Source organism: Anguilla rostrata, chromosome 17 (assembly GCF_018555375.3).
Source record: "Anguilla rostrata isolate EN2019 chromosome 17, ASM1855537v3, whole genome shotgun sequence".
Lineage (NCBI taxonomy): Eukaryota > Metazoa > Chordata > Actinopteri > Anguilliformes > Anguillidae > Anguilla > Anguilla rostrata.
Genome location: NC_057949.1, coordinates 2,403,251 through 2,418,772, shown reverse-complemented (window position 1 = coordinate 2,418,772; position 15,522 = coordinate 2,403,251). Strand labels below are relative to the sequence as shown.

The 15,522-nt window shown below is 42.3% G+C and overlaps 1 protein-coding gene across 3 annotated transcripts in view; it reads left to right on the top strand.

The window, feature by feature from the left end:
* Positions 1-15,522, top strand: part of LOC135243987 (NACHT, LRR and PYD domains-containing protein 12-like) — a 92,473-nt gene that overhangs the window by 65,235 nt on the left and 11,716 nt on the right. For all 3 annotated transcript variants that reach the window (XM_064316148.1, XM_064316146.1, XM_064316147.1), the window contains 2 exons: positions 1,971-2,144; positions 8,018-8,191. In XM_064316148.1, the coding sequence (XP_064172218.1) occupies positions 1,971-2,144; positions 8,018-8,191 (348 nt within the window). The remainder of the gene's footprint in view (positions 1-1,970; positions 2,145-8,017; positions 8,192-15,522) is intronic.

The window sequence follows — 15,522 nt, the reverse complement described above, 5'->3', positions numbered from 1 at the left end:
TGTAACATGATTAGATCAGATGGGATATTTTCTATGTTTACATCAGCACGTCTGACAATCCCTGTTCTCCTCAACCAAAGCTAGCTTAAATAGTCTATCTGGCTCACTATCTGTCAGGACGGGGCGCGGGAAGGGACCCAAGCGCAGAGTGCAAAAACACAAACTCCAAAATGGGGAAAACAAAAGACTTTAATAAACTCAACTGGGAACAAGGGGAACCAGAAGCCTCGCAGGGCGGTTTAACAAACACAACGAGAATCCAAAAATACGGGAAAAACAAAAGTACAAAAACTCCAAAAAACATAGAGAAACAGGCTGGCAACAGGCAGGCTACAAACAAGCACAAAGGTAGGCAAAAACCACAAACAAGTACAGGCAGGAACAGAACCACAAGAATCCAGCGCCTGAGTCTGGGGAGAGGGAGACTTAAATAGAAGCAACGCAGACGAGACACAGGAGGGCACAATGAACAATCAGGCCACAGAGAGGGAAGGGGACACGAGACAATAGGTAACTAATAATGGGGTAATTGGAAACAATGAAACAATTAACAGAACACAAAGTAGGGGTGCCGCCATCTGGCGGCCCAACAGAGAACAACAAGGGGGGAAGACACAGAACCCTGACACTATCATTTTACCTCCAACTCTCTTTGAAGGAAGGATAGTCCGCGTTGTCCCCGTCTTGCCAACCACCTTCTTTTCTTTTTTAAAGCGGTGTTTCCGCACTCATTAGCGCACAGATATTTGCCCCCGCTAATTGCTGCCAATTGTCGTCTTCATTTTCTTTGTGCAGGCGAAGATCCTCGGATGCACATGCACAGCACATGTGTTCTTGCGACATCACAGCACACCGAGATCTAGTTTATTACAATCATAAATCTTGTAGTGTGTGACCCCCTGTGATTACCAGTCTTTTGGAAGTCGGGTATTGTGAGTGTTTCTCGGATGAAAATACCAGTGCCTTGTGCACGCTACACGACTTTTAAAATCGTAACAACGGAGAACATTTCACACTTAACGACTGTCTTTCCTAAAAATCGCTGGTATTTTCATCGTGGAAACGCTCACACTTCACAACTTACAAAAGACTGGTAATCACAGGGGGTCACACACTACAATCAACATTTGCCCTTGGACTAGTAAATGCACCTTTTCTTCACGGACTCAGTTTGATGAAGTTCTAGTTGTTGCTGTACTTGCCAAACTGTTTATGAAGATAAAACAATTCTTGCTTTTAGTTGTAAGTTCAGAACAAATCTTTGAATCCCAGCCATGTGTTTGAAAGATGGGGGAATCCCGCTTTTTCCTTTTTTCAATGCATAATTAATGATTATAAAACGGCAAGAGATAATGCTCTGTACCCCTTTTTAAATTTTTTGTTTGGGGTCTCTTGAGAGCATAATGCATCTTTTCAATATTATGATTAAAATAATGCTAAGTTTGATTTGGGAGGAATAAGTTTTGTTATGAATTAAATGTTTATGTTACTAAGTTGGGAGACCAAGTCAGGCAGTAAATGCACCATGTTACAAGGCCAGTAGTACCACCCTGGCCTCTGCTTTATTCTGGTGTAGGCTGACCCAGAATCCAATATAGTGCCTGTAGACAGAGTGAAAATAGGAAGGTAGAGGAACTGTAGCACATAATTGGTGCCAGAGTTAGATCTTCTCAGGAACTGTTAAAGTGAACTCTACCCCCACTGCCTGTTCTTGCCTGTTCTGAAGAAGACGGGCCATTTGGCTCAGAATTACATCTGTAGAACTGTCAGAGTTCAGTCCAGCAGGACATCTGATTCTGTGGTCCAAAGTTCTGCAGTTGGAGAGTGTGGCACAGACATCTTCCTCAGAGCATCACTGACCTTAAAATCCTCAATTCTACTCTTCATCACTCAACACTATCATTGCCACATTTCAGATATTGCATGTTTTATGTGTACTAATATTATTAAACTGTCTTAACTTTTTTCAGATTGAGCAGCTGTGACCTCACAGAGAAGTCCTGTGATATTGTGGCCTCAGCTCTCCAGTCATCAAACTCACCCCTGAGAGATCTGGACCTTAGCTACAATAACCTGGGAGATCCAGGAGTGAAGCTGCTCTTTGCTGGACTGATGAGTCCAAACTGTAAACTACGGACACTGGGGTGAGTAGTTTCTCTGTGTTACCTTAACTAAATAGAATTTGTGCTTGTAGCTCATTGAAATGTTCAAAGCGCTTTTTCTCTCAATTATTTTTCCTGGTCAATGTATAATTAATGATTAGAAAACAATACAATGAAATGAGTGCTCTGTACCCCTTTTTATATTATAGTATAAATAATGCTAAAACAATGCTAAGTTTTATTTGGGAGAGATACGTTTTGTATTGAATGAAATGTTTGTGTTTAATTTTCTGTAACTAATCATGTCCAATATATGAGGGTCAGTGATGCGCTCTCTGAGCCTGGATCAGTCAGCACTGGGACCCCTCAGGTTGTGTTATCTCCCCCGTTTCATTCACACCAGATAAAAATGAGTGCACCTGCAGCCAACCTGGGAACTGTGTCATCAAGCTCTCTTGGCCTAATGCACAGGGGCAGTAGCCTAGCAGCATAGCATTCTGAAATAGGCAGGTTTGTGCAATGGTGTGACTCAAAGCATCTGATTTTAAATGTGAAGAACACAGAATACAGAAATTCGTGTTTTTAAGGGCTGAGAGTCTGTGGCCATTGTGGTTATTTCTGTAGGAAACTCTGAAAAGTGGCAAACTCTCGGTGCTGTATAGGTATGGGGCATGCCGCCCTGCCAAGGCGTAACTTGGCAGGGTGGCATACCTGCCATCCCAATACAGTTTTGTAGCGTACACCCATCTGGTGGTGCTTCAACTGTTGGCAGGTACATTATTAGAGGTCTGACCAATACTGGTCAGGAAGTTAGATACAACATTCTTACGTTGACTAGTATTTTATTTTATCTCATAAAAAACACGTTTTCAACGTACAAAAATGCCAAGTTACTCACACATACAAGACATACACCGTCAATAACTCATTCATTCAGACTGCCAAAATCCAGGCCTGCCATTAAAAGTATTGATATCAAAATGACGCCAAGTTACGGTACTACAAACAATATAGGCTATCTTGCCTCACCGAAATTTAATAACGTATTCCAAAGCAATGCTACCCAATATTTCCTCAATTCTTTCAAGTCACTTGGCCCTGTGTGTATATAAGCGTGCAGTACATGGACAGGCCAAACATATGTGTGGATGGCTTTCTCACAGTCAAGATTGATTGAATAGGCATCTATATGTCCAATCTGTATTGGTATGTATGTATTTTGGTGGCCAGCCTTTCTGTTGCGTGAATGATTGTATGTTTCTTGGTATAAATGTCTGTTCGTAAATGTGAATGTAACATGCTGCGAGGGAAATGTCCCCATGGGGATAAAGAAGTTCACTATGTATGTATGTACAATATGTATTTTACATGTATTTATTGTACGTTGCAAATATACAATCACTTGTACATTTAGTCAAATTCAGTTCAGAAGCAAGTATAAACATATGTTTTCTGGAGAAATATGCTTCCTGTAGTGACTGACCAGCAGTTTTCTACATGAATTTCGATGTGTTCCATGAGGCAATACGAAATATTTGACACTTTGATCTGACACAACGTTTGCATGACATTGCAATATGGTAAGATTACAAAACACAGGGCCAAGTGACTTGAAAGAATTGAGGAAATATTGGGTAGCATTGCTTTGGAATACATGTTATTAAATTTCTGTGAGGCAAGATAGCCTATATTGTTTGTAGTACCGTAACTTGGCGTCATTTTGATATCAATACTTTTAATGGCAGGCCTGGATTTTGGCAGTCTGAATGAATGAGTTATTGACGGTGTATGTCTTGTATGTGTGAGTAACTTGGCATTTTTGTACGTTGAAAACGTGTTTTTTATGAGATATCATTTCTTTTTGCAAAGCGTTTTATTACGAGAGTGAGAAATGCGAAGTGACCCTGTAAGAAACGGTTGTGGATTATTACATTACATTACATTACAGGCATTTGGCAGACGCTCTTATCCAGAGCGACGTACAACAAAGTGTATAACCATAACCAGGAACAAGTATGACGAAACCCCTAGAGAGAAGTACCGGTCCAAGTACAGGGAACAACCGCATAGTTCAACTTGGACCCTGATGGTTAAACTGATTAACACTAACAACGAGAACGGCAACAACGCAATCTATGGAAAAATAAAAATAAATAAAAATACAAGTAGTCGTTAAGACAGGCGCATCAACTAAGTCACCTATTAAACAGCTGCCTAGTTACAACCCTAAGTTTAGTCATTAACAGGGGGGGAAGGGAGGGATGGGGAGAGGTGCAGCCTGAAGAGGTGGGTCTTCAGTCGTCGTTTGAAATGGGTCACAGCTGTTCTGTTCAGCTGTTCTGACCTCCACAGGGAGGTCATTCCACCATCGTGGGGCCAGAACAGACAGGAGACGTGTTCTGGAAGTGCAGGTGCGAAGAGGGGGAGGTGCTAGGCGTCCTGAGGTAGCAGAACGGAGGGATCTGGCTGGCATGTAGGGTTTGAATATCTTGTGAAGGTATGCTGGGGCTGATCCCTTGACTGCCTGGTATGCTAGGACCAATGTTTTGAATTTGATGCGAGCTATAACAGGCAGCCAGTGGATTATGGCTATCCTTGTGTACGTTTAGCAGTTTCGGTTTGCTATATATGTAGAACAGTGGCTGTGACAAAAGGTGCGGTCGCGTAATTGTAAACGCATCAGAAAAGGTGAAATATGGCCAGTGTAGCTATGTAGGCTACTCACGGATTTGACGGGCATCCAACGAGCCTTGATTGACAAAAGAATCAGCAAGCCCGTAGAATTAGAGCTGCCTAGATCGCAACTTGTGTACCCTTCTGTCCTGCTCCGTTGTCTGTTATTTCGTGAAGATGCACTTTTAGTGTTTGTAAGGTTTATAAGGCATTTTGATTGGCTTATCTGCAGGTAGGAATCCTCTTTGCTGTTTTGTTAAGCTAGAACCGGAAAAGTTGATAGTGGAGAATAGGAGCAGACGCATATGTCCCAGCAGGCTTTGCATATGAGAAAATAACAAGTGTGAGATAAATTAGGCGAAATGATGAAATTGCGTAGTTGAAACAATATTTTTTTTAGCAGAATGGGCAGGTAGGTGAAGGTTGACATGATCACAGACTATAGTGCGAAGTAAATGAAGTGACCATGAGCGAGCTTAGTTTCCTTATCAAACGGTATTTATAACAGTCTGTATTTAACGTTAGTTGTTGAAGTGGAGGGTTAAATAACATTACATTACAGGCAAATAACCTGTGGAATCTATTGCACTAATGTGTTTTTCTGATGTTCAGTGCTAGTAGTTATACTTATGAGTGAATCATGATTTTAAATGTAATGTTTTAATGCGGAGTTGCAGAACATACATACGTAGTAATTGTTTGTAGCCTATGTAGCTAGATAGAGAACAGGGCGAGGTAACATGAATGTAGAAACGTGGCGTTTGCTGATAAGAAGGTTTTGTACGGTAGCCAAGTGAAGAAATATAGTTAGTAGAAATGGCACAGTGGTGAACTGGTGTAACTGTTTAATAAAAGGAATACATTTGCCGTCATGAAATGCATATGGGTGGCCGTGAGTGAGTTTTGGTAAAGCAAATATAAGCGTAAGAAAACGTTAGTGTAAAAGAGGAAATGATCTGCCTGAGGGCGAGTCGGGATTCAAGCCTTCAACCGGAGGTTTACCAGTCTGTGACTTTGTTAGTGCAGCACCATGCCATAGCTATGCAATGCGTGAAATATCATTAGCAAACCTGCTGGTGGTTTTAAAGAAGAACACAGGCCAGTAAGCACAGAAGAGCTCCCGTTGAATCCATATGGCTTTGCAATATTGTAGCCGGTTAATAACCGAACGTACAGACGGTAAGTCATAATGCATATGGCTTAGCAATATTGTAGCTGGTTAATAACTGAACGGTGAACGGCGGGTAGATATGGTGCAAAAGCAATAATTGATAAGTAGGCTAGTAGACAATCATTAGTGAGGGTGGAAGCAGGTTAAAGAAATGTGTTCTTAGCTGGGCTTGAACCTACGACCCGGTGTTCCGAAGTCTGTAACCTTGCCCACTAGGCCACAAGCTGACTAGCTGTTTAAATTGGAAATGTTTCAGAGTAAAAAGGTATGGGTATTTTGCGCGCGTATGCACATTTTTGATTGGGTCGTGTAGGTGAAGATTTGGCTGGTGTCAGTGAAATGTCCAATGGGGAGACATGTTGTTAGTGGGATAGGCGGCAGGAAAAATAAGAATGAGAAGAAGAAGAAGAAGAAGAAGAAAGAGAAGAAGAAGAAGAAGAAGAAGAAGAAGGAGAAAACGCAAAATCCTCTTAGTTTGGGGCTTTATTGTGTGGACATGTGAAGTTGTTTATGAATTCTGTCTGTTGAAATGGGGTCAGAATGTACAGAATTTAATGTTTTTAAGGGCTGAGTGTCTGTGGCTGTTGTGGTTATTTCTGTGGGGAACCCTGAAAAGTGCCAAACTCTCGGTGCTGTATAGGTATGGGGCATGCCCCCGCCAAGGCGTAACTTGGCGGGATGGCATACCTGCCATCCCAATCATTATTTTAATTACATTATTCATCCTATATCGCTACTAATTAAATTAATGACTAGCGTTATTAATTTAATATGGAAAGCAAAGAGAATATTCCATAACGTATGAAAGATTTTTTAACAAGCAACCCCCCCCCACAGGATTGTTTAGGGCCACCAAAATCCTAGGGCTGGCACTGCCTGTTCATGCGCCCTCCACCTCATCGTATCTTTCAGCTGTCCTCTCGTGTGGCTTCGAATTCCAGTGTTTATTCAGCCCTGTGGTTCTAAAAGATGTGTTTCCCTGAACAAGCGAACTCGTTTTGTCACTGATGGCAGTGTATGTTCAAAGATGCCAGGATACTTCGCCTCCCAAGCTTTCACAAAGTTTCTGCTTTTCTTTTTTTTCTTTTTCTCTGGTTCGGCTGTGTCAGTATCAGCTGGCCTACTGTCATCGTGTGAATTATTTTGTGATGTTGACAGGTTTTCGTTTGACTTTTTTACTCCACAGTCAAACAATTTCATTTGCAACAGCCTGGCCACGCGCGTGTGTGGAAAGTGGCCGCACAACATCTGAAATGTAATGTTAGTGCAGTAGAAACTTTACGGAGGCAACCAAATAAAATGTTGACTTCTTTTGAAATTAGATTTTCCAGTTTTGTAGGTTTTTATTCATTGTTATATATTAAAAAATAAAAACTACTGAACAGGTGGTTGCCAATGGGGGCAACCAGAGGCCACAAAATGGTTGCCAATTGACTCAATCTGGTTGCCGAGGGCAACCGGACAACCGTTACTGTCGAGCCCTGATTATTTGATAACAGAATATTTTCAAGATTCAGAAGAAAATAATAAGATAACAGTATTGTATTTAGCTAATGAGTTTTACATTGACAGTTTTATTATCAATTCATAGTGATAAATATTGAATGTTTTTAAAATGTATAGGTGTTTGTGGCACGAAGAACATGTCAGGTGAGGTAAAGTGCCCACAAAACTTTTGTCTCTTGTGTTTGCAGATTAAATTAATATGTTTGCAAATCGTCATGTGGAAAGGGTCTGGCAATGAAATCCTAGCAGTAGGCACCCAACCTTGATTTTGAGTTATTTCTGTTGGTTAATGGAGTCCAGTAATTGCCTTAGACTTTTGTGGAATAGTTGGAATACTTTATGAGCCTGATTTACACAACCCCCTCTCCGTTTTTGTGTACATCTCAGGAATGCATAAGCAAATGAGAATTTACGTAGATAGTGACTACCAATGTGCACAGTTTCACAATCAGCAGTGAATTTCAATTGCGTGTGTGTGCGTATTTGTGTGTGTGCGGCTGTGTGTGTGTGCCTGTGTGTTGTGCATGCATGTGTATTTGTGTGTGTGTGTGTGGTCTCTCCACAGGCTGGGTTGGTGTAATCTCACAGAGGGCTGCTGTGATGTTCTGGCCTCAGTCCTGCATTCTCCTCACTCTGAGCTGAGTGATCTGGAGCTCAGAGACAACGAGCTGCAGGATTCAGGAGTGAGAGCGCTCTCTGCTGGACTGGAGGACCCACACTGTAAACTGCAGAGACTGGGGTGAGTACAAGACAGATAGATAGATAGATAGATACGTACTTTATTAATCCTGAGGGAAATTGAGGTGTCAAATAGCTCACATTACAAAGCATAGTGCAACAATGCACCAGTAAGTATGAAGTAAAAAGTATTGTAAGTAAAATTCAAAAACAAAATCACTCTTGCGAGGTAAAGATACAAAATAAATAAGGCAAAAATAAAAAGGCATCGTAGAACCGAGCCATAAACAGAAGCATAAGAAAAACTAGAAATACCGCCTCATGGTTGTATGCCTCCGCCGACCAGTTGCCAGTTTAGATATAAAATGTCATCACTTCATAATTTTATCCTATTACACATTTGTGTGGCGGCTGGTGACTCAAAAAATTGGGGAGGACAGAAAGAAAACCAACCCACGGCGTGATATTATTTTACACTAGTTGGCTACTTATCTCTACTTTCTTATGTTCAAGTTATGTTATGTTATTATGCTCAAATGTAACAATAATCCAACTAGCAACCAAATGCAAACTTACCATACAACTAAGGAAAAAATGCACCCGAAGTTTATCCCCATCTTCCATAAGGAACAAATATCATATTATCATTTATACAACGGCTTGGCTGAATACTCAATTCTGATTGGTCCAAGGGTGGGCATTATTTCTCAGTAAAGGGACACCTCTGCCTTTTAACAGTTCTAAAATCAATGCGCTACAAAATCCAGCATTCTAAAGCAGTTTAAACAGCAACATTATTCTTTCGCTTTTGAATTGTTGTTACATCCCCTCCCCTTTTCAATGTCCAATTTCACAATTGGTGGCAACGTTGAATCACATTTCTAGTTACTGTTGCTAGCTTTATTTACGGTTGCCAGCCATCGCGCAAATCGGAATCGTCCGTTTTTTGGACAATAGAATATGCGTTCCACATTTAACTCATGGCTACAGGACGCATTTTCATCTGTATGTTTGTGAACGATTGCGTTTATAGTAACCACTGTTTTGAATACAATTCAGTAGTTAGCTGCTAGCTAGCCGGGATAACAAGCATGCCATGAAACCATTCTAACCTAAAACCAAGAATTTTTATATTGGCTAGGTGACAAGTGATGGCGAACCTGACATAAAGCTAGCTGGGATTCAAAACCTGTTTCAGAGGGTCTTAGAAAAACGTTATGTACATTGCGCGACCACACCATTTAAAAAGTAAGACAGTGCTAGGGAGATGAATTTGATTGACTTATGGTTTCATGCAGTTTTATTATATAATGTAATGACAAAAATGTTTTTAGTAATGTGTTTTAAAAGTAGTTGCAATTTGCATGTTATAATACAATACAGTGGTAGAGAATTGAAGATGAAATTTTGAAATTATCATTGGACCAACGCAATGTCAATATTGTATTCTGGTTGTTGATTGGTTAGGAAGGACAACCTCCCTTGGAGCATCATTTTACGTGTTTTGGCCAATAACAGATTAGCATGAAAAAAAATGAAGTACATTAAATTGATGTAAGAGATCCCGCCCTAAGGAGGACAGCAGGAGCCGATCCTCCTCTACCCCCCACCACCACTTCACACAGACTGCCCTTTTCCATCTTGCCTGCCCTGCAGGTGTCGCTGTTGAAGCATTTTAATCAGAATTTCAATAATGGATTTTTTCCAAAGAAGGGATGAAAATATTTATAAATGATACTGAGATTTGGTAATGGTTTATTTCAACCAATTACTCTTTTTTATATTTTGATCTCCCTCCCTCCTCTACCTCTATGGACCAGCCTCCTCTGGTAATGGATATAAAAATTACAGAAGAACGGTATGAGTTAAGCAGTTCAACCAGTAGGATAAACAGTATGTACACGTGCAAAGACAGCAAAGTACAGCATATAAGTACCAAAAATAAAGTGTGCAAAAAGTACCAGTGTGCAAACAGTGAGTGACCTTGGCCACTCAGTCATACCCCCTTTCCACCAATGCGAACCTAGTTCTGGTTCTGGGCTGGTGCTAGTGCCGGTTTGCAGTTGGTTTAACTTGCGAACCTTCTAAGAACCGGTTTGCTTTTCCATGGGCTAGAGAGCCACGTCATTACGATACAATACGATACGATGCAATATACTTTAGGGAAATTTTTCTTGGGCTCAGTATCGCTGCATTTAACAAATGTCATTCTACATTTTACATCATTCTACATTTTACATTATTCATATGTACATACATTCAAGTGCCATTAATAAATAAATAAATTTTAAAAAATAAAAATAAAATAAAAAACTTTAAAACAACATATTGCACGACTTTAAAACAGCATTGCATTGCACAGCTTTAGAACAACATATTGCACAACCCGTCCATCCTAACAAAGTCCCTTGGGACTATGGCCACTAGAGCCGCATTTCCACCGCAGGAACTTTCCCAAGGAACTAGGAACCTTTTGAGGAACTCAGTGCATTTCCACCGCAGGAACCAGGGTCTAAATTAAGTTCCGGAGACTTTATTTTACCCCCAGAGAAGTTCCTGCTCCTGGGGTAGTACTTTAGAAAAGTACAGGAACTTTTGGGGTGGGGCGGAAGCGCTGAACATTTCTGATTGGTCGAGTACTTTTTATTTCAACCGCCATTTTTAAAAATCTGCAGCCGCAAGTAACTTGAATTCAGACATTATGTTATGGGGCGCAGTAGCCTACTTTTGGTTATAGCCTGCCAACGTCTACAGATGAGAAATTAAGATTGAGGATTATTTTGTGTGCTCGTCTGTTCTTTCCTTGCTTTAGCATTAAGTCTGTTTTATAAAATATTAAGCATTCGTTCGCACCATAAATATTAGGCGGGCACGCTTCAAGTATTTAGCTGCTCTGCTAGCAGTAACTTTAAAAGATGGAAGCAAATGGTGGCTGTAGCCTACCAATGCAATATTAATTTAATTTCATTCTATTTATTCTTGTCATTTTGCGATTATATGGAAATGACGATGACAGTCGAATCAATCAATTCAACAGCCAATTGTTTACAATGTGTGCATGTTTTCTGCTATGTTGTTACCAGTTATTTGTGGAAGGTGAATGCATTCTGTCGCCCTGGATGTCAAGACATGAAAGTGTTCGCATAAAAACATAATGAATATGTTAGAGAGGATATATAAAACAGTTACAAACTGTATATTGGTCTGTTAAATCCTGTTTGTTGCATAACAACGGTCCAAGTCGAACTACCAACGAGAGTTTTGCTTGACAACGGTAAAATAATATGCACAAACGGCCGCAGAAAAATATTTCAATTTCAGGTGATTAAAGGCTTTTACATAGTCTATAAGTACAGGGCGCATACGCTGTGCGGACGGACAGTCCGCAGTCATTCGCCCTTTCATAGTCCAGTCGTACCACCACATACCCAAGCCCTACATTTCCCACAATCTTTGTGCGTCGTTTTCCTTTTCTGCCGGAAGTTACAGACTCTAGACAACATGGCCTCGTCCTTGCCCAGCGTTGTGTTCTCTTCATGAATTGTTGTTCTTCTGAAAATCTTTATAATCCCGTTGGGATGAATCGTATAGGTGCCTGTACCTTCTCACCTCTTCAGCCATTCTCTCTTCAAATGTCGACTCCATGTCTGTTTTGTGTACTCCGCATCACCACGTGTTTCCGGTGCCACATGAAATGCATGTTGATGTGAAACAGTTTCATACCGAGCCATGATTTGTGTGACACCGGTACGCGTACGCTAGGTACGCGCGGTCACAAAAATTGAGCTTTGCGCGGACATGCCAATGCGGATGTACGCTGAGGTCCCCAGCGGAGTCCGGTCCGTGTATGCTGCATCTGGACCATGAATTGGCCTTCAGTTTATAAAAATCAATAAATACCCTACTGAAGTATCTATATATAGTCATTGTTGGTAACCCGTTGTATAAGTGGAATAAACCCCTCCGGGCTGTCCCGTTATTGGAAAATAACATACTTCGGTGGCAGTATGGATTTACAGAAGAAATCATAGGACAGATGGACCGACGACGACGTCGCTTTTTCATACGTCAGCGGACTAATTTGCCTAATCGTCGCAGGACTTTAGACCGCTGTGGAAACGCAGACAACAGTGGGCTGAAGGAACCTTTTAGTTCCTTGAAAAGTAGTTCCGGGTACTTTGGGTGGAAACGCGGCTTAGGGCTCATACTATGTCCTTGCTGATTAAGATGTTAATAGAAGAAAGCACAAATGAGTTTTTAAAACAATTGAGTCGCGACTTGGGCACTCTGTATCGTCTGCCAGAGGGTAAAAGCTCGTACTCAGAGTGGAGGACATGGGATGGGATCAGCCAGTATTCTCTGTGCTTGTCTGAGCACAGACTGCTCGTATATAGATAGAAGGGACTGGTGTTCTTTCTTCCCTATGACCTTCATGGCAGTCTGAACAAGACGGGCAAGCCTAGATTTTAACTGTACTGAGAGGTTACCATACCATGCCTGTGTCCCATACCTGATTAGTCTCTCTAAGACTGCCTGGTAGAACAGATACATACGTTTCTGGTCAATCCATACATTCTGAGCCTTCTCAAAAAGTACAACCTCTGCTGTAGCCTGGAGCATCGGCTGTCAACATGGGCTTGCCAGGTAAACATGCTGTCTATATGGACACCCAGGTACTTATAAGAGCATACCTGATTAATGGGAGTGTTTGGACGTCACTATATACGTCTGTATACGTCTCCACTTTCCCAGCAACATTGTTACCTATTAAAATGTATGTCCTGTAAAAATACAGATAATACACTGTCTAAATGTAAAAAACCAACTTCATACATATACATTTAGTTATATTATTCAGCCTTATTTTCTATATCAACTTCAAGACAAGCAACACGCTCGGAATTATCTCATCATGACCCATTAAATCCAATGGCGCAGACGTTGCTTCATAATTTCAAACTTTAAAGCCTGTTAAAAAATTTAATCTGACGAATTAGACAAAACATCTTTTTGAGAAGCATCAAATCAAATAGTTCAAATTTATACATTCCCAGGGTTTCCGCCAGTGTATTGCAAGCCCGGCGGCCCGCCGGGCCTAAATTGACCCCTCGCCGGGCCTAAGGATCGGGGATTTAAACTTTTTAAGATGTTTTTTAAACTACAGTTACAGTGGGGCTCGGTTGGAAAGCTCATCGGCGACATCTGTTGGTTAAAACGTGAACGCACTATAGGAAAACAGCAGGTCTACCTCATTGTGCATAGAGTGACGTTCAGCACTTGATGCTTCCAACTATCACAAGCTAACAATACCTAGCAAGGCAATTTCTTTAGTAGGCTAACTAAACTCGTTACAAACTGTGTTATCACTTCATCTCATCGGTAAGTACATTCTTTTTATATTAACTTAAGCAGTGTGGAGGTAACGTTAAACTAGTAGCATGAATGTAACGTTCGATACATTGTAATACTACATGATTTATTAATCGCCATCGAAATAACGACTTCACATGTTTATTAATAACGTTAGCTTGATGACATTGATGTGCACGACAACGTGGTCACTTATCTATGTATCTGTTTGGCTAGCTAGCTATGTTGTTGTTGAAATGTGCCCAGCAAAGAGAGCAAACTTTTTTTTTGTCAGTGACATTTCCTTCTGACATCTCCGACGGCAATCGCAAACACGACATTTATTTTGCCTTTTTGTAGGCTATAGCTATTTCCATGGATAAAATCGCATTTATTATTATTATTATTATTATTATTATTATTATTATTATTATTTATTGGTAAAAACATTTACTTCATATCCAGGGAGATTGCCAACTACTTGCACGTTACATGACGTGTAGCCATTTAGTAAACGATCGAATTTCAGGCTAAAAATAACCCGTTAATCCAGAGAAATTGCTGAGTTGTCTAAAGGCCATGATACACGGGCAACTTTTTTTGGGCAATATTGCCAGCAAGCTAAGCTCTGTCTCAGTGAGGCCCCCAACCGCCCCTCCCTGTACGCCGCTCTGAAAACTTCAGCCACGTCCTCCTTCAGGAGATCCCAGTAAGTTTGGTAGAACTCAGCTGGGATTCCGTCAGGACCCGGAGCTTTGTGTTGCTTGAGGGAGAGCACGGCCCGGGTGAGCTCCTCGGTGCTCAACTCCGATTCCATCCGCTCATCGCCCAGACGTCTGTCAAGGCAGCCCAGGAAGGTGTCCATGAGAGCCCCGTCGGAGGGCCTCTCACTATAAAGGCCCCGTAGAACTCCCCGGCCACCTCCCGGACCTCCGCCTCTTCAGACACCACCACACCTCTGTTGTTATAGAGAGACGAGATGTTGTTAGTCTTAGACCGCGCCCTGCGGAAGAAAAACCGTGTGCACTTCTCATCCTCCTCGAGGCCCTGGAGCTTGGAGCGGAAAGTAAATTTTTTCCGCTCTCTTTTTTCCGGGTGGTGAGGCTCTGCCGAGTTCGTGCGATTTCGCTGCTAACATCCAGGCCTCGGGTCTGGAGGAGGCTCAGTCTCCGGAGGGCAGCATTGTGATGTACAAAAACTGCCCTCCTTTCCTTCGCCTTCCTCCGCCCGACTGTCCGGAAGTAGCCTCGCACTCGCTCCTTCACCATCTCCCACCACTCCACCGGGGAGTCAAAAAAGTGTTTTAGACTCACCCACTCCAGGTAACGTCTCGAGAAGGAGAGTCGCACCCGGGGGTCTTGGAGATGGCTGATGTTCATTCGCCAGAGCCCCTTACCCACGGTTATAGGTTTCTTCCAGGCCAGGGACACGGTCACCATGTGGTGGTCCGAGAAGTGCACCGCCTGGATGGAATAAGCGGGCACCCCCAGGCCTGGGGAGAGCAGAAACAAATCGATTCTCGAAGAGGAGCTACCAGAGGAACTCACCCACGTGTGTTGAGTGGGAGAGGCACCCCCGGCGTTGCGGAGGGAGAAATCCTCTATGAGGGACCGCAGCAGGTCCCGTCTGGGTCTGCTGCGGTCCTCATCTGTAAACGCACAGTTGAAATCCCCCCCCCACGACAACCGGCATTGTGCAATGTAGAAGTGGTGGTTGTTTTGTGAAGAGGGAGACCCTCTCGGCCACGCTGGTGGGGCCTTACACGTTGATGACCCTGAGCGGGGAACCCCCGACCTCGAAATCGGTGACGAGGATTCGCCCACTCTCTACGATGTTATATTTACATAGGGATTTTTCACCAACGTGCCGACCCCATCAGCTCTGGCGATGTTAGAGCCAGACCAGAGAGAGTCTCCCATTCTCCATTCCTCCCCCAGAACGCCATCCAACTCCCGGAACGGAATGCCACATTCCTGGAGCAGGATGACGTCTGAGGGGACCTGAGACAGAATGGAGAATACTGTGTGTCTTTTGGCAGGGTCT